Raw genomic sequence first — 19,306 nt, 5'->3', positions numbered from 1 at the left:
GTACTCTGGTTACAAAAATTATACAAAAATAAAAAAAATTAGGTAGTGATGAGGGACATTTTTCTGGATTCAGTGGATATGATAAAAGACTTTTTAGTAGAATTATAGATATAGAGAGGGAGATGAGACTTGAGGGAATCATGGAAGCAAGAGACTAACAATCTATGGAGGGTGAATCAAGAAGTAAATAAAGAAGTGAGTGACTTGAAATAATGAATACTGAAATAAATGAATAGGTAAGTGCACTAAAAAAAGAATTGGCTGAGTTAAAATGTGAAAATGAGAGGTTGAAAAATAGTGATAACACTAATAGTGCAACCATAAAGAAAGAAATTAACAAATAAAAGTAATAAAAATAAAGGAAACAACATAGGAGAGGATGATTTACAACAACTTAGAAATGAATGGAAGAAAGACCAAGAAAAAGATAAGATAATTTTTAAAGAAATTGTTCGTCAACAAATGCAGGAGAATATCGAAAATGCAGTCATTAAGGTAATTAAAGAAAAAGAAAATAATTAGTTTGTCCACATTTGGAATATCCTGTTTCTGTATGGTCACTGAATCTCATTAAATACATTGACAGATTGGAAAAAGTACAACGGTGAGCCACAAAACTAAATTATATGAAAATTGATTTAACATATGAATCTGTTTTTCCTAAAGAAATGTAGACTCAGAGATGGCTTGATATAGGTCTTTAAAATTCTAATGGGAATTGAAAACATCAAAAGTGACAAAATTTTCACACTGAATGAGAATCTGACAAAAAAAAATAATGGTCTCAAACTGTCAAGAAATAGATTTAATCTGGAAGTGGGTAGAAACAACTTCACCAACCATGTAGTTAATGAATGGAATAAACTTCCTGCAGAGGCAGTGCAATGTAGTCCAGTTCAAAGCTTTAATATTCATTTAGATAAACACCTAAGCAAGATGCTGTAATGCCTGCCTTTTATTTTATATTATTTGTTTATTTGTTTGTTATTATTTGTCTGTTTATTATTATTTGCTTGATTATCATTTATTTTATTATGTACTATTTACCTGATTTTTTATTATTGAACTTCACCTATTTATTTTATTTATTATTACTTATATTATTATACTTTTTATTTATTCATCATTATTATCATTTTGTTGCATCCAGTCTAGTTATGGACCAAAAGGTCTCCTGTCAGCATGCTCCTACTTTGTAATCCTTTGTAACCTAGTAAGAGATACAGTAGACACAAAAAAGTGTATAGTAGTATATGGTCTAAAGGAAAAACATAACCTAAATTGGTCCCTGAGAGATAAAAAAGAGAAAGAATTGGCAAGAAAAGTTCTCAAAGGAGTACAAGATGAAGAGCAAGAAATAGAAAAGGAAATAGAGGAAGTGCACAGAATGGGTAAATATACAGAAGAAAAAAGTCAACCCCAAAAGATCAAATTAAGGTCACAAATGGCAGTGTATGGGTAAAAAGAAACACAAGTAATGAGGAAAGAGAAAGTGATAAGACATTAAGGAGTAAAGCTAAGGAAAAAAACAAGAAAGGAACAGACTGAGAAAATGCAGTTCTATTGGAGAGTGTTAGACATGAGGCTGAAAAAATGGTATATTAAAGAAAAAGAAACAAAAGTATCAGAGAATGAGATTGAGAGAGTAGAAAATTAAAACTAACTTATACCAATATAGACGGATTAATCTCAGGATTAAATTAACTAAATGATTACCTGTTAGAAGAAAAAACAGACATAATGGGAAATGTGGAGGCAAAATTAAGGGGTCCACTATTACCAGTGTTAGACATTGATTATATAATCATTGGCTTAGAAATATGAGAAACAAGGTGGAGTCAAGTACTTGGCTAACAAAAACTTAAATGTGATGAAAGATACATATGGAGAGAACAGGGTGGAGATGATCACAATTAGAGTTGAAGATAATGACATGAAAAGCAGAAAGTTTGCAGTAATTTATGTGCCCCTAAAAATAGAGTCTTAGAGAGAGATTATTCCAAAATGTTAGATGATACAAGACTCATTAAACAAGATGCTGAAGTATGGAGGTACCACAGTACTTATGGGAGATTTTAAATGCAAATATGTTGGTAAGAGATGACAGTGAAAGGTGGAGAGGATCAATGGGAAAATGTATTATTTCACATGACTATAGAGCATACTGTGACACAATGGGTAAAAGAAAACACTAGATTTAGAAATAATGAAGAACCATCGAAACAAGATTTATTATTTATGTCAGAACCTGAAATTGTGGACAAAATTGAATGCAAGACACCAATTGCGAAGAGTGGCCACATACTGCCTGAGTTAGAACTAAAGAAGGAAATATAGAAAGAAATGAGAAATACAGAAAAGGTAGACTGATGTATAGTAAAACGGACTTTGAGAAGCTTAGGAATTTTTTTTCTTAGAGCGAACTGTGAAAAATCCTACAATGAAGAAAAACAAGTGGAAGAAAGTAAATGATTTTAATGAAAATCTCTAAAGAAGGAGTGGAACAAATGTGTCCCAAAGGAAAACAGGAAAAGGTGTATAATAAGTGCTAGTTTAACAGAGGGTGCAGTCAGGCAAAAGATGGAAGAGATAAAGCTTGGAAAAGATAGAGGAAAGAAAAAACCTAGAAAGTGGCAAATACATCTTAATCAAAGGAACAAATATGTAGAAATACACAGGGTAGAAAAAAGAAACTATGAAAAAGACATGATAGAAAAATGTAAAGATCAGCCAAAACTATTCTATAGGCATGTAAATGGTAAACTAAAAAACAGAGGTGGGCGTGCGAACCTTTTTTTGGGTTCCGAATCCGAACCCGAATCTTCGCTGATTTTGGGTTCTGAACCTCCGAATAGCGAACCCAATTTTCAAAATTTTGGTGAGAATATTTATTCCGAACATTTGTCCGCGAACCTCCGAATCTTTAAAAAATAGCAAAGCGAACCTTAATTCCGATACCTTCCGAACATTTCCAAACCTAAATTTTACTCATTCCGAATCTCCGAATCTAAATTTAAAGCTTTCCGATTAAAAAAAGTGTTTTTTAAGATATCTACATTATTTATTAAACAAATTATTACTAGAAAAACAAATTATTAATACAAGACAGTAAAAAGTAAAAACAAAAGTTCACAAAACAAAACAGTAAAAACATTTAAAACAAAAATTCACAACACTTCAGTCTTCACTCTTCACTCTTCACAGATTCACTCTAACTTGTCGGCCCTCTCTCTCTCCCTCTTAACCAACTTCAAGTTTCCCTTCATGAAGGTCAGGTTCTCAAAGTTCAGATTGGTCAGAGAGGCTCGCTTTGGCCTCAAAATGTCCGAGCCGAAGCTGAAGAGTCGTTCAGCTGAGGCAGACGAGGGCAGGGGAGTGTTATACTTGATGAAACAGTTCACCCAGTGCTGCCTTTGCTCCTTGGGGAAGTTTGCCGGGGAGATCTTCATGATGCTTGTGACGAGAATGGCGCCCCAAGTGTCTACTTCCTTGCCAACCTCCTCCTCCAGGTTGGCCACCACCACAGGCCCCTACTCGTCCTCAAGAAGGAAGGCAAACTCGTTGTGCTCGCTGGTGTGGCTGGCCACAGTCTGTGGCCTGGAGGTGGGCTGGCTGGAGGTAGAGGCCACATCCCCCTCCTTGGACCTGATTTGGGCCACAAGGTCCGACACCATCTTGTCCCTCACCAGGTTGTACAAGTCAGGATTTGTCCTGCGTATGTACTTGACCATCTTTAGACGGAACCTGGGGTGGAAGGCAGTTGCAAGGAGCTTCTCCTGGTCCTCAAACATGTGTTGAAACCTGAAAAGATTAAGATATGAGTTAATTTAATTATTGATTAATGATTTTTTTTTTTTTTTCATTTCAATTACTATAAAATATTATATTATTTTATTTATATAATTATATTATATTATTATTATATTATATTAAAATATTAAAAATATCTACCTTTCAGTGAAGCCCTTTTTGTCTCTGCCATGGTGCTCCTGTGTCCCCAGGAGGTAGGTGACGAGGGGCTTGGCATGCTTGATGGTGTTGTCGTCCCTAAGCAGGTTCAAGTCCCTCTGGAGCACCATCAAGTTGGGAAGGAAGTTCCCCATGTAGGCATGCTGGTCTGACTGCATTTTATCCAAAGCATTGGCAACTGGGGCCATGACTTTGATGTACTCGGCAATGACCTCGTTGTCCTCGTCAACAAAGGCGGGGATCGGGTTGGGGCGCATGCTGGTACAGAGATCATTGATCTTTTTACGGGTGTCCAGGTCCTGTAGCAGGCCAGAAAGCATCTTATAGCTGTCATAGCTGGAGTTCCACCTTGTCACGCCAGGGACTTTAAGTTTTTTGCCGATAGCATCCTTTATCTCGTTGGCTGTGACAGTTCGGCGGCCCTGGGCATTCCACAAAGACTGTGCCTTGGCAGCCGACCTTCTGAAGATATTCCTGCAACCATGGTTCCATTGTGGGACCTGAAAAAAGAATATTTATTATTTAATATCTTATTACAATTCACAAATTAAAAAATAATAAATAATAATTTACATATTTTTAGTTTTTACCAAAAGAACAATAAATTATTTAATAATTATAAATTATTAATTTATTAAATTAAAAGAAATAAAATTATTATACTCACTTTGGAAACATCCTCAGACGCCAGGAGGTTCAGAGTGTGTGCACCACACCTCTGGTGTTTAGGCAGGCTGACCTCGGCTTCGTCAGCCTGGTCCAGGGCCTCCTCCATTGATATGACCTGAGGCTCGTCAACCAGCTCTTCGTCAGGCTTGTCCTCGCCAGGTTGTATGACGACGTCCCCTTGTGCAAAGTTGACAAATGCACTTACATAGTTTGTGCCATTGTCTGTGGTCATGCAGAGAATCTTGCTGCTGGTGCTGAAGTCCCCATGCAGCTTGCTTAAGGACCTCACCAAGTACTCGGCTGTCTGGCTCTCCTTCACCTCCTTCATGCCCAAGACTGCAGTCGTCCTCTCCAGGGTGGCCTTGTCCAAACACGAGACTGTGGAGCCTATGAAGGCCCGGTTGTGGCTCGACCAGCTGTCGGCAGTGGTGGCCAGGTAGTCCTGCTTGGACATGATCTGGGTGAGCTCATTTTTGGCCCTGGTGCTCATATGCTTGATGTCGTCGCCAAGCTTTTTCCTGGACGGCAGCTTGAACTGAGGGTTCAGGTAGTTGAGGAAGGCCCTGAGCGCCTCTGACTCTGTTGTTATGGTGGGCAGCATGTCACGGATAATCCACTGAAACGTAAAAAAGATGTGTGAGTATTTGAAGTTAAATTTTTGTTATAAATTATTTTTATTTATTAAAGTTAATTAATTTATTAAATTATTTTCATACTAAAACAGTAGAACTTTTAAAAGTAAAACTTACCTCATAAAACAGGTCAAGGGCCTTCTGCTGGTCAAACCTCTCAGCCATAGCCTCCTCAATACAGCCCTGCCTGAGGCTTTTGGCATCCTGACCACCGCCAGAAGCAGAGCGGCCACGTTTGCTGCTGCCATCTAAGGCTGCTTTTAAGGCAGGACTATCTAAAGGGTGCTTGGTGGCATAATGCTTCTTTAAGTTGCTGTTGGTGTCATTCTGAAGCTTCAGCCTCGCAGTGCAATTTTTCTTGGCACAGAGGGCAAACCCGGCGTCCCTGCCGACACCACACTTGAAGAAGGGCTTGAGAATGTCCCAGTCTCTGTAGAGGTCCCTTTCCCTCCTGGAACCGTGACCTCCCTCGGCTTGCTCAGCCTCGGTGTCGGCAATGTCCATGTCCTCGGCTCGACTTGTGCCAGGCATCAGCTCCGGACTCGAAAACTCTGGCAGTTGGATATCGCTGGCATCAGATTCACTCTCAGCGAGGCCACTTGGATTCGTAGACCTTGGTGTGTCAGACTGAGCACTTGGGTTTCTCGACCTCGGTGTGGATGTCACGTACTTATCCATTGTCAGCGGTGAGTGTGATGTGAGTAGAGTAGTCTAGCCTCCTTGGGTGTCCTCTCCAGAGTGTTGTCAGTGCAACGGTTGAAGAATGTCTGACTATTGTAGCAATGTTTAACTAAATCGTAACTTACGGGACGCGGTGACAAGAAAGTCTGCAGACTGTGCAGATTTGTAAACACTAAACAAGCGCTCTGATTGGCTGCTGCAGTCACCAGCGCATGCGTGGTGGCTGCGCGTCACTAACAAGCATTCTGATTGGCTGGCAGCCAGCTGCGGTCACAACATGACGAGTCTGTGTGGTACAGATAAAGCAACGAGTTAAACACCACGAGTATATTTCCAAGTTCAAAGAAGGGCAGTCCAGGCAGTACTACTAGTCTTTCTTTTGCATTACTACACACAGTCACACAGGCTTGCATATCGAGCACATTTCGAGCAGCGGTCATTTGAGACACACACACACACTTACATGGCCATACTGAAATAGAAGTAGAGAGAAGCGATAAAGTAAAACACAATGCTAATGGTCAAAGGCGTCTCTAGTTGTTACAGAAACATAGGCGTCACCACATCTGTATGCCGCGGAAAAGTTGAAAACCAATGTTTGGTCGTCTTCGTTTTTTCGAATTTTTCCTGGGATACGGAGGTTCGGATTTGCGAAAAAAATTATGTTCCGAATCCGGAAGCCCGAATCTTTTTTAACGTCGGTCCGAATCCAAACCTCCGAACCCAAATCCGGAATTTTGCCGGTCCGAACAAATCCGCGAATAAAGGTTCGCGAACATTTGTTCGGAACGCCCACCTCTGCTAAAAAACAAATATGAAATAGTGAAACTATGCCAAGGGAATATGGAATACACAGAAGATACAGAAATGGCTAAAGTCATGAGCAAACATTTCAAGTCAATTTTCACTATAGGAAATGTACTAAAGAAAAACTGGTCACATACCTCAAAAACTGTTCTTATTCAAATAATAGTATCACAACTACAAACACTTACTACAATCCTGGACACTTCAAAATAACACCACGTATTGGAGAAATATTTTGAGGTATAGACTAAGTGGTCTTTGGGAGAGAACTGAGCAGAGCTTTAGAAGAGGACAACAAGAGTTGATGCATCTGTATAAAAAACTCTTTCTTGACTTCTTTTAGATTTTTTTTATGACCTCATGACTCCTGCCCCAGACTAAGAGATCTTATTTGTCAGTTTTAACAAGAAAAACACAACTATCATGTCACCTCTTTCTCTTATTTCTTTCAATGATGGTAGGTCCATACATTTTATCCTGTATTTGTACTTTTTTTTTGCAAGGCTGAGATCCAATTTGGTCATTGCTGTTTGTACTCTCTCAATCTTGTTTTTATTCACCACTAGCAGGTACCCATTACTGGTCCCTGTATATGTATGCATGTCCACAGACATATTTTCAACTTCTCATGTGTTCATATCTATTACCACATGAACATCTACAGGCATATTGTTCACCCATTCCCATTGCCCTATGCCCTCCTCTTGCATCCACTTTCTTACCTTTATGTACCCTCCCACTACCATTCATATTTCTTCCTATTCTCCCCTTCTACACCATGTTCTCCACACTCTTCTATTACTTTTCAACCTCATTTGTCATTTATGAGCAGTTCCTTTTTCCTCACTTAATGATTTTTGGTCCCTCCATCTCCCTTTGAGTCATCTTAAACTTCTTTCTTCCTCTGATTTAGCATCATAAACACTTTTTACCAAACTGAGGTAAAAAGAATAGATATTTCATACACTAAATATTATTTTGAAAATTCAGGCCCTGCATTTAGTATGATACTTATTTTACTGTTTCAGGAGTAGAGCACCCCTCTTCAATGATCCAACCCTTCAGCAAAGGACATAAAGAGAGTGACAGTGAGAGGTGAGATTCACCACTATACATACTTATATAAGGGTGCACCCACATATATATGTCACCAAGATATGACAAATACAAATAAAAACCAGTTTAGAATGATCACACCCCACCAGTATAAGGGAGGTAGCCAAGGTCAAAGGCATAAAATCCACTCCCACCCATTTCATCCCCACATACTCCACTCCCAGTCACCACCCCTCCCTCCCTCTTTTCTTGGCTCCTTCTGGATGAGTGGTCATCCCTGCATCTTGCCCATTGCCCTGGGTCAGAGGCAGTGTAGCAAGACAGCACATCCACAGCAAAACTGCTTCATTTAATCAGCGACCCCCCTCTCCATCCCTTCATGCAGAAAAGGGAGGACAGGGAGAAATTCCTTCGGGTTGCATCAAAATATCATTCACACATACTCCCTCAACCCCCCATCCCCCACTTACACCCTCCCATGCATCACAGCATAATCCATACACAACCATTTTCTATTTTCCCCTATTTTCTGTCTTCTCCCTTCCTTCCTAAACAAACATTCCCCTTTTTCCCAATGCCCCTTTTACCCCCATCCATCCATCTGATCCTTGATTGGCCCTCATGTTCACTCCTTCCACCTCTGCCTTCCATACTTCTTTTACTCTAACATTCTTCATTCATTCTTTCCATGCATCCAAACCATCCCAACACTCTTTCATCAACCCTATCTCCCAACACCCTTTTCACCCCCCCCCCTGCTCTCCTCCTCACCCTTTTGTTTCTCACTCTATCCAGCCTAGTAACCTCTACCAAACTTCTCAGGCATTTCATCTCGAACACATTTAAACTCTTCCTCTCTTATGTTCCATGTTTTTTGCCCTGTACAGTGCTGTCGGCACAATCACTTCTTGATACAATCTCATCTTAGCATCCATTCCCAAATGTCTATTTCTCATTACACTATTTAATCCCCCAAGGCATTTACCTGCTTCTCTCAATCTACATTCTACTTCCATCCCCACTCCTCCCTTTCCCACTACATTTGCACCCAAGTATCTAAACATATCCACTTCCTCCAGTCTCTCTCCCTTAATACTCTCAGTTTGCTGATATCCTCTCCCCTTGTACATCTCATCACCTTACTTTTACCCACATTTATCTTCAACTTCCTTCTTTCACACACCTTCCCAAACTCCATCACTAACTTCCTTAATCCCTCCTCTGATCCTGCTACAAGTGCAGTGTCATCAGCAAACAACAACTGGCTTATCTCCCATTTTTCTCCATTTTCTTTAACCATCTCCAATCTCTGGCCCATTACCCTTGTGCTTACCTTAATCTACTCATTTATTCATATTCATTTATTTGCTGATGTATAAATTGAACAGCCAAGGCAACATAACACACCCCTGGTGAAGTCCCACCTTTACCTCAAACCACTCACTCTCTCCATTTCTAATTCTACCACAGGCTCTACTACTCTCGTAAAAACTCTTGACTACTCTTAACAGCTTTCCTCATATCCCATATATATGCAATACCTCCCATAGTACCTTCCTGTATACCTTGCCATAAGCCTTTTCCAAATCCATAAAGGCCCAAAAAAATATCCTTACTCTTTCCCAAAGCTTTCTTACATATCTGCCTTACCACAAAAGTCTGATCCACGTAATCCTTACCTGTCCTAAATCCACACAGTTCCTCACCAATTACTCCCTCTGTTCCTCTCCTAATCCTCTCAATGAAAACCCTCCCATAAGCCTTCCCAGCTACACTCAACAAACTGATCCCTCTGAAACTACTGCACTCACACTTGGCCCCTTTTCCTTTGTAAAGCTGTTGGTAGACAAATAGAACCCAGAAACTAGTGTCTCATTTGTAGGGTTTTTACGTATTTTTGATACATGTGGATACACCCTAAAGTGAAATGAGGGGATGAGTTTTCACCAATATCTCTGTCATCTCTCTACATTTTTCCTACAGAAAACAAGACTATTAATCAAAATATAAATACCCTTAACTAACTAAACACATAAAATATTAGGTAAAGCACAACAGTGGCATGATTTTGTTCACAAGGATAAACAAACTAATAAACTACAGTTCATAACAACAATTCTCTGAGGTCTGCATCCTAGGCAGCTGCCTTACCAGCCATAATACACTGGCCCTTATCACTGTCAAAAGAATGTTTGGTTAAGACACTGTTGAATTTGTGTTGGCCAGTGGATTATGTCAATTTGACTTAATGGGACATTTTGTAGTCAAGTTACCAATTTGTTTTGTTTCTTTTGGAACAGCTTACCCCGATCTGTTGGACCCTATGTGTTGCCATGGTGGTGTGCCCTGATTGCTTGGTTTTTTGTGATTGGTATCATCGCTGGCAGCATCTTCTTTGTCTATAGCCAGTCTGTCATCTTTAATTCTACAAGTATGTCTGGCTGGTGCCATTCTTTCATCACAGCCTTCCTTGCTTCTTTCTTGGTCATTGAAAACCTGATGGTGAGTGTGAAGTAGAAAGGAAACAATGTTTTTTCTAGTAAATGAAATGATAATTAATCATGTGTGTATATATTGTATGTTGCTACATTGCTTTTGACCCAGGCCAGTGGGCAAGATGCAGGGATGACCCGTCATCCAGGAGGAGCCAAGAAAAGAGGGAGGGAGGGGTGGTGAATGGGAGTGGAGTATGTGGAGATGAAATGGGTGGGAGTGGATTTATGACTTTGACTTTGGTTACCTCCTTTGTAAGGGGGAGAAAGCTATTGGTATATGTATGTATGTATATTTATCTTGTTATATCTATTGCACATGGGTATTCATCAACAATTAGTACATACATATACCAAGGCTTTTTTCCCCCTTGTGCCTTGTCCAAAAAGGACAAGGCACAAAAACATTCCCATCCATTTCATCCCCGAAAACACTCCACACCCGTCCACCCTCCCTCCCATCCCAGCACCCATTAGTACTTTAGGGCTATAGAAACAAACCTATGATTTTTTATATAAATTTGTAAATGCTTGGAATAGCTTAGAAGGTAATATAGCCCAAGCTTGAACAATATATGAGCTCAAAGCTAAATATGATAATTGGAAATTAAGGATAAAGATTAAGTTTGAACTGTACATGAATTTGAGGCTAGGTATGATAAATTGGAGAGTAGGAGATGGGACTCCTCTGTACTGATTCTAGTGAATTGATGTCCATTCTGTAGGACAGAGACCAAAACTGTACCTCATAGTCAAGGATGGGTCTAACTATCGCTAGATAGGGTTTAATAATTACCTCTGCACTTCTATTCATTACCGTCCTAGCAGTGAAACCTAATGCTCTGTTAGCTTTATTCCTGGTGCTAATGCACTGTTTCCTGGTTTTAAGGTCCGGACACACTAGAACTCCCAAATCTCTCTCGCACTCAGTTTTCTCTAAAAGCATGCTATCTAAGCTGTATCTATTTTCGGGGTTGTGTAGCCCTACGTTTAACATGCTACACTTAGAGATATTGAAGTTCATTTGCCATTTCACTGACCATGTGAACAATTTGTTAAGATCATCCTGCAGAATCTCTGCGTCGTCTCCTGACCTAATTAGGCGTCATATTTTAGTGTTGTCTGCAAACTTACTAACATCACTATTTATCCCGTTGTCTAAGTCGTTTATGTACATAATGAACAACAAGTGACCCAAAACTGAGCCCTGGGGGACCCCACTAGTAACATTGCCCCACCTAGATTTTACTCCATTTATGGTGACCTGCTGTTTTCTGTTACTAATCCAAGCTCTAATCCATTCTAACATTTTTCCTCCTATGCCATGGGCTTTGATTTATTTAGTAGTCTCTGGTGTGGCACCTTATCGAATGCTTTGCTTTACAATTATGTAAATATCCATATGGGTGTCCTGCCCCCCTTTTTTTTCTATGAGAGGGGATAAGAATGTTGTTGTTGTGTTACCATGCACATTGTAGAAAGCAGCTCAATGGGATGGAGTGAGAGGTTTGGTAATTCCCCTCTGCAATTCTCTCCTTTGAAGAGTCAAGGTAAAATAGGATTTAAAAGGATTTCTGAATCTGTGCATGTAAAAGTTAAGAGTAAATAGGATATGATTGATTTTTCAAGAAGAAGAAGAAAAATTATGTATGTGTTAGTATTGAGAGATTAAACTAAAAGAGAATGATGAGGTTGAATTTGGGAATGGGATAGGTATGAAGTCAGGAGTGGAGAAGAGTGGCTCTAATGGTGATTGATAAGATGTATTTACTAAAGTGTATTGACTCTTGACCATTTTAGTATGATGACGCCTATGTAGGTGTCATGAGGTGTGAGTGGGCACACGAGGATTTGGCGTTGACATCTTGATTATATATATTTTTTGTACAGTGAGTCCTCCTTATATGGTCATTCTTTATCCAGCAAATTCACAGTTACAGTATTTGGTAATTACTACCCTCAATTCTATTTACGGTAAGAAAAATTCACAGATACGATATACATTAGATATTTTGAAGAGGAAAGAGCAGGGAGAAGGTACGTCTGCCATATCCTATCATTACATGTTATAATGAGTTCGGTATACAATAATTTCAATTTGGGGTAAGGTTTTCAGGAACGCATATGTACCGTATTACGAGGACATACTGTATTTGTATATGAGTTACCCCCGGATTCTGTGAACTGGTTTGATAACGTTTTATGTGTTTATTATTACTCACAGTAAAGAGAACAAGCAATACAGCAGTGACTTTATATTTTATAATGTAAGTAGTGTGAGGCATTGTACATATGGCAGCTGATGCTGCACGCAAGAATTTGACTTGTACTGAAGTGGTTAATTGTAGTATATAGAGAAAAATTATGCTTATCTTGCTGTCTCTTATTCTCCAACTATCATACCTATTTTTGAATTAATGTATAGTTTTAACTTGGGCTATATGATTTTCTTGGCTATTCTAGGGGTTTATGAATCTGTATGGCATACTTTAATTTTTCATATCCTTCAGACATGTGGTCTTTTTAATGTGTTCCCATGATCATTTGATATCCTCCCATTCCAAACCCCATGATCATGTGATGCCATCCATTCCAAATCAAGAGATCTTCTTAGTTTAACCCCTTTATTGACCTGAACAATGCAATCAAGTCACCTCTTTCTATTATTAAAGTGGGATAAGAGAAAAACAAGAGGACATGAAAGGAAACTCAAAAAGGATAGTTATAGAAGAGATTTGAAAAAAAAAGAAAAGAAAAAAATCCACACAGAGTGGTGGGTATCTGGAACAAATTGGATGAGGCAACAGTGTGTGTAGAAACTATACAAGAATTTAAGAACAAACTTGATGCTGAAAGATACAGAAATGGGTCACTATAAGCATAGCTCTCTTCCTGTATAATACAACTAGGTACACCTAGGTAAATATTAATTCAGTGCATCTGTACAAAAAAATGTCTTGATTAATCAAGACCTCATTATAGAGTCTGATCTTTGGCTGAATAAAATTATCAGGCATCAGCTAGAAAAAATGTGTAGATGTCATCAGTGAATTGACATCATTAAGATACTCACTTTGTGTATATGCATAAGTGCTAGGCCCAAACCTTTCATACCTTCACCATTTCTGGCAGGTGGTGGTGCGGGCTGTCTTCTTTGCCTACTGCTGCAAACCACAGAACATTGATGCTGATGATATTGATTATGATGAGAAAGCTCCTGTCCTCTTTATGGATGAGGAATGGCTTCACCCACGTAAGTACACAAATACCTATCTCACTCGAATTTAAGATCCATAATAAAAGGAGGTGAGCTCACCCCATACATAAAATGAAACGGCATACATGATGTTACAATGATGTGTGTCAGTCACCCTGCCAGAGATTTTGACAGAGGTAGACTATACTTCCTTCACCTTTCTATGTAAGGAGAGTTGACAGTGAGTAACTGCTCCCTTCCTCTTCCTCCAACCAGCTGATGTAGAAACCAACCCACACACTAACACAGCATAGTCAACAATCCCATGTTTTCCTTTAGAGAGATCTATGGGAGAGCCTAAGGACCATTGCTGGCCACAATAAGATCACATGTTTTCAGTCAGTAAAATTCAGTGGAAGAGATTTCTCCTCATCTTCTCTTTTTCTGCATGAGGGGATGGAGAGGTTGGTTCGCCAATTAAATGAAGCAGTCTTGCTGGGGATGTGCTGTGTCTTGCTACATTGCTTCAGACCCAGGGTAGTGGGTGAGATGCAGGAATGACTCATTATCCAGGAAGAACCAAGAAAAGAGAGATGGGGGAGGGGAGTTGAGTGAGTGGGGATGAAGGGGAAAAAAACCCTTGGTATATGTATGTATGTATTATCATTATTAATCCATACTAGGTATTGACTGTATAGTTATATGGTAACAATACTTTAGGAACTTTAAATGGAATCTGCTGAATCAGAGCCATACATCATTCATTCATATCAGACTAATCTCCATATGCTGTCTTAAGTGTGTATTTACCTAGTTGTATTATACAGGAAGGGAAGCTGTGCTTGTAGTGACCTGTTTTTGTATCTCTCAGCATCTAGTTTGTTCTTAAATTCTTGTATGGTTTTTGCACAAACTATTGTTTTGTCCAGTTTGTTCCAGACATCCATTACGCTGTGTGGAAAACTTTTTTTTTTTTTTTTTTTTTTTTTTTTTTTTTTTTCAGATCTCTTCTGTAACTCCTTTTTGAGTTTCTTTTCATGTTCCCTTGTTTATCTTTTATCCAACTTTAATAAGTCTTCTCTGTCAAGGATTTCCATGCCTTTCATGATTCTGTATATTGCCAGTAGATCTCCTCTTTCTCTTCTTTGTTTCAGTTTTGGTAGTTCCAATTTAGACAATCTTTGCTCATATTTCAATTTTGAGAGTTAGTGCCATCTTTGTTGTTGCTCTTTGGATTCTTTCTAATTTCTTTATATTCTTTTTTGTGCTGGGTGTCCATAGTGTCATAGCATACTCCAATCTTGGTCATATCAGTGTGAATATTATTTTTTTTACCATTACTTCATCCAAGTAATTAAAAGCCACTTTTATTGATCTTAGTAAATTGTAGATTTCTCCAACTATTTTGTTTATATACTTGTCTGGTGACATGTCTTTGTTGATAATTACTCGTATGTCCTTTTTAGAGCTAATTTTTTTTTTACTTCTTTTGTACCAATTTTATATTGTCCTGAATTTTTTTCCCAAACTCTATTATACTATATTTCTTGATGTTGAAGTTCACTTCCCACTTTTGACACCATTCCCAGACTTTCTCCAGACCTCTGTAGTGATTCAGTCTTTTTCCATACTTTCTTTAGTAGTTTTGTGTCATCTGCAAAGAAGTTATAACATTCTACACCTTCATTCATGCCATTTATATATATATAGCAAACATTATAGGAACTAATACAGAACCTTGTGGGACTCCACTTATCATTTCTTCCTAGGTTGAGTTTTTATCTCTATGTATACAGATTTAAAATTTTGTTCATAATTTCACCCATTTCTACATGTTCCTAAATGAAGAAACAAGGATGGAAGAGAAATAGAATATATTAAAAGAAATTTATAATGAGGGAGTGAACAAATATGTACCACAGCAAAAGCAAGAAAGAGTATACATAAAAAGCTGGTACAACAAAAATGTAGAGAGGCTAAGGATAAAAGAGACAAAGCTTGGAAAAGATGGGAAAAAAAAAATGAACAAATGGCAAACATACATCAAACTAAGAAATGATTATGTAAAAATTTGCAGAGATGAAAAGAGAAACTATGAAAGAGAAATAATAGAAAAATGCTAGGAACAACCTAAACTATGTTACTGGTATGTAAATGGTAAACTAGAAAATAAACAAGAAATAGAAAAGCTGCACCAGGGAAATTATGAATACACAGAACTAGAAATGGCAGAAATTATGAGCGATCATTTCAAATAGGTATTCACAATTGAGAATTCACCTAACTGTGAGGGAATAGAGAGAGAGACCCCCCTCCCCCATGAAGGAAATAACTGTACCACAGAAGGAAATCAGCAACCAAATAAAAAACCTGATGTCAGAAAATCACATGGTCCAAATGTAATTGCAAATTGAATACTGAAAGAATGCATAGAGTTAACTGATAACATATACAATATAATTAAATACTCAAAGAAGGAAAGGTACCACAAGAATGGAAAAATGCAAATATTGTACCAATATATAAAGGAGGAAACAAAGAAGATCCAACCAACTACAGACTGGTCTCCCTAACAAATACAGTAGCAAAAATATTTGAAAAAGTTATCAAAAGTAGATGGGTTAAACATCTGGAAGAAAAGACTATACTGAATCCAAATCAATTTGGATTTAGACAAGGAAGATCATGTACAACAAACCTGATCTGCTTCTATTCAAGACTAATAGAAATAATACAAGAGAGGGATGGATGGGTAGAATGTGCCTTTCTAGACCTACAAAAAGCATTTGATAAGGTACCACACAAGAAAATAATAAGGAAAATAGAATCAATAGGTGGCATCAGAGGAAAATTATTGGAATGGATGGAAGACTTCCTGACTGGGAGAAAAATGAGGGTAGTAATTAGAGACAAACACTTGAATTGGGAAGAAATGATTAGTGGTGTCGGTGGTACTAGCTCCAATCATGTTTGCCATGTATATAAATGACATGTATGAAGGAGTAGAGTGTTATATGAATTTCTTCACAGATGACACAAAAACACTAAAGAGAGTAAGAACCGAGGAGGATTGTGAATCATTACATTTAGACCTGGACAAAATCTGGAAATGGACTCAAAAGTGGGAAGTGAGCTTCAATATCAAGAAGTGTAGCATAATGGAGTTTGGAAAAAGTAAAAACAGAATATCAAGAAACTATAAGATTGGTGAAGTAAAAAAAGTGAACTTGTAAAGAGACCTTGGAGCAATAACCAGCAAAGACATGACACCAGGCAAACATACCAGTAAAATAGTTGGAGAAACCTTCAACCTCTTAAGATCGATGAAAGTGGTATTTGACTACTTGGATGAGGAAATGATTAAAAAAATAATAGTTACACTTATAAGACCAAAGCTGGAGTACACAGCAACACTATGGACACCCAGTACTAAAAAGAATATTAAGAAATTAGAAAGAACCCAAAGAGCAACGACAAAGTTGGTACCAACTCTCTCCAAATTAACATATGAACAAAGATTGTCCAAATTGGAATTACCAACTCTGGAACAAAGAAGAGAAAGAGGAGATATGCTGACTATAGAATCATGAAAGGAATGGAAATCCTAGATAGAAATAATTTACTAAAATGGGACAATAGAAAAACAAGAGGACACGAAAAGAAACTCAAGGATAACTATAGAAGAGATCTGTAAAAAATAGCTTCCCACATAGAGTACTGGATACCTGGAATAATTTAGATAAAGAAACAGTGTGTGGAAACACTATTCAAGATTTTAAGAAAAAACTTGATGCTGAAAGATACAAAGGTGGGTCACCACAAGCATAGCTCCCTTCCTGTATAATACAACTAGGTAAATTATCCTGTTTTTGTATTGGTATGAATTTATCCATTCTTTCATTATATATTTCTTTTAATATCATCCATTTCTCTGCCATCTGTGTTTCTTCATTAAAGGAGTTTTCCTAATTCACTTTTTGAAAGAATTTTCTGAGTTTCCCAAAACCCATTTTGTTATACATTAGCCCTCCTTTTCTGTATTTCTCATTTCTTCCCAAATAAATTTCCTCTTTTAGTTCAAATTTTATTAGTATGCTGTCACTTTTCCCAATTGGTGTCTTGTATTCCATTTTATCCACAATTTCAGGCTCTGATATAAATATTATGTCTAGTCTCAATGGTTCTTCATTATTTCTGTATCTGGTATTCTCTTTTACCCATTGAGTCATTGTGTATTCAGTGGTCATATCCAGTAGTATATTTCCCCAAAAGTCCTCTCCACTTTTCACTGTCATCTCTCCAACATATTTCTTTAGGTGTTAAAGTCACCCATAATTACTGAATTTCCTCCTTTCAGTATTTCATTTAATGCATGCCTTGCGTCTTCCAACATTTTGGAATGGTCACTCACTATCCAAGAATGTGTTTTTGGGGGGCACATATATCACTACAAATTTTCTACTTTTCATATTACTATTTTCAAGTTTTATCATAATCAGTTCCACATTATTATTATTTCCTTCTGTTATCTTTGCCACATTTAAACCTTTCTTTGTCAAAAACATGATTCCTCCACCCTGTTTTTCATCTCTATTTTTTATCCAATGATTATATAAACCTTGTCCAACAGTATTTAATGGCAGTGGACCTTTTAATTTCTTCTCCACAAGTTCATTATATTCAGCTTCTCTTCCACCAGATAATCATTTAATTCATTTAATCCTGAAATCATGCCATCTATGTTGATATGTGTTACTTTTAATTTTTCATTTTTCCTCTTTTATATATATATATATATATATATATATATATATATATATATATGTATTTACCCAGTTGTATTCTATGGGAAGGGGAGCTATGCTCATGGTGCCCCGTCTCATGTCCCAACATCTAGTTTGTTTTTAAATTCATGTACCCCGGTATAGTGTTTGTACACACTAATATTTCATCCAGTTTGTTCCAGACATCCACCACTCTGTATGGAATGCTGTTTTTTTTTTTTTTTTTTTTTATCCTCCAGATCTCTTTTGTAACTGTCATTTTTTAGTTTCTTTTCATGTCCCCTTGTTTTTCTTCTATCCCAGTCTAATAAGTCTTCTCTATCAAGGACTTCCTTGCCTTTCATAATTCTATGAATGGTCAACAGATCACCTCTTTCTCTTCTTTGTTCCAAGGTTGGTAGTTCTAGTTTAGACAATCTTTGCTTATATGTCAGTTTTGAAAGTGTTGGGGCCATCTTTGTCATTGCTCTTTGGATTCTAGTTTCCTTATACTATTTTTTGTACTGGGTGTCCATAGTGTTGCTGCATACTTCAATCTTGGTCTTACCATTTCCTCATCCAAGTAATTAAAAGCTGTGTTTATTGATCTTAACAAATTGTAGGTTCCTTCAACTATTTTCTTTATCTGTTTGTCTGGGAACATGTTTTTGGTGACAATTACTCCTAGGTCCTTTTCAGAACCAACTTTCTTTACTTCCTTTGCACCAATTCTATATTGTCCTGACATTCTTTTTTTACTTTTTTCAAATTCCATTATACTACATTTCTTAATGTTGAAGTCCACTTCCTACTTCTGACTCCATTCCCAGACCTTGTTCAGATCTCTCTGTAGTAATTCACAATCTTTTTCTGTACTTTCTTTAGTAGTTTTGCATCATCTTCAAAGAAGTTCACATAACATTCTACACCTTCATCCATGTCATTTACATATATAGCAAACATTATCAGAACCAGTACTGATCCCTGTAGGACACCACTAATCATTTCTTCCCAAGTAAAAGTTTTATCTCTGAGCACCAC

The 19,306-nt window shown here is 37.7% G+C and overlaps 2 protein-coding genes across 2 annotated transcripts in view; one reads left to right on the top strand and one right to left on the bottom strand.

The window, feature by feature from the left end:
* Positions 1 to 19,306, top strand: part of LOC143029932 (polycystin-1-like protein 2) — a 183,232-nt gene that overhangs the window by 143,583 nt on the left and 20,343 nt on the right. Inside the window, exons 28-30 of the mRNA XM_076193143.1 lie at positions 7,787 to 7,853; positions 10,115 to 10,316; positions 13,439 to 13,559. Coding sequence (XP_076049258.1) covers positions 7,787 to 7,853; positions 10,115 to 10,316; positions 13,439 to 13,559 — 390 coding nt within the window. The remainder of the gene's footprint in view (positions 1 to 7,786; positions 7,854 to 10,114; positions 10,317 to 13,438; positions 13,560 to 19,306) is intronic.
* Positions 2,067 to 6,561, bottom strand: LOC143029441 (uncharacterized). Its single transcript, XM_076192087.1, has 4 exons — positions 5,388 to 6,561; positions 4,637 to 5,254; positions 3,952 to 4,469; positions 2,067 to 3,801 (listed from the first exon to the last, which is right to left on the bottom strand). The coding sequence occupies exons 1-4, from the start codon at positions 5,946 to 5,948 to the stop codon at positions 3,531 to 3,533; spliced, it is 1,968 nt and encodes a 655-aa protein (XP_076048202.1). The 5' UTR covers positions 5,949 to 6,561; the 3' UTR covers positions 2,067 to 3,530.

The sequence above is a fragment of the Oratosquilla oratoria genome, chromosome 11, assembly GCF_046742065.1.
Source record: "Oratosquilla oratoria isolate Oo_2021 chromosome 11, ASM4674206v1, whole genome shotgun sequence".
Lineage (NCBI taxonomy): Eukaryota > Metazoa > Arthropoda > Malacostraca > Stomatopoda > Squillidae > Oratosquilla > Oratosquilla oratoria.
This window is presented reverse-complemented; position numbering and strand designations above follow the sequence as displayed.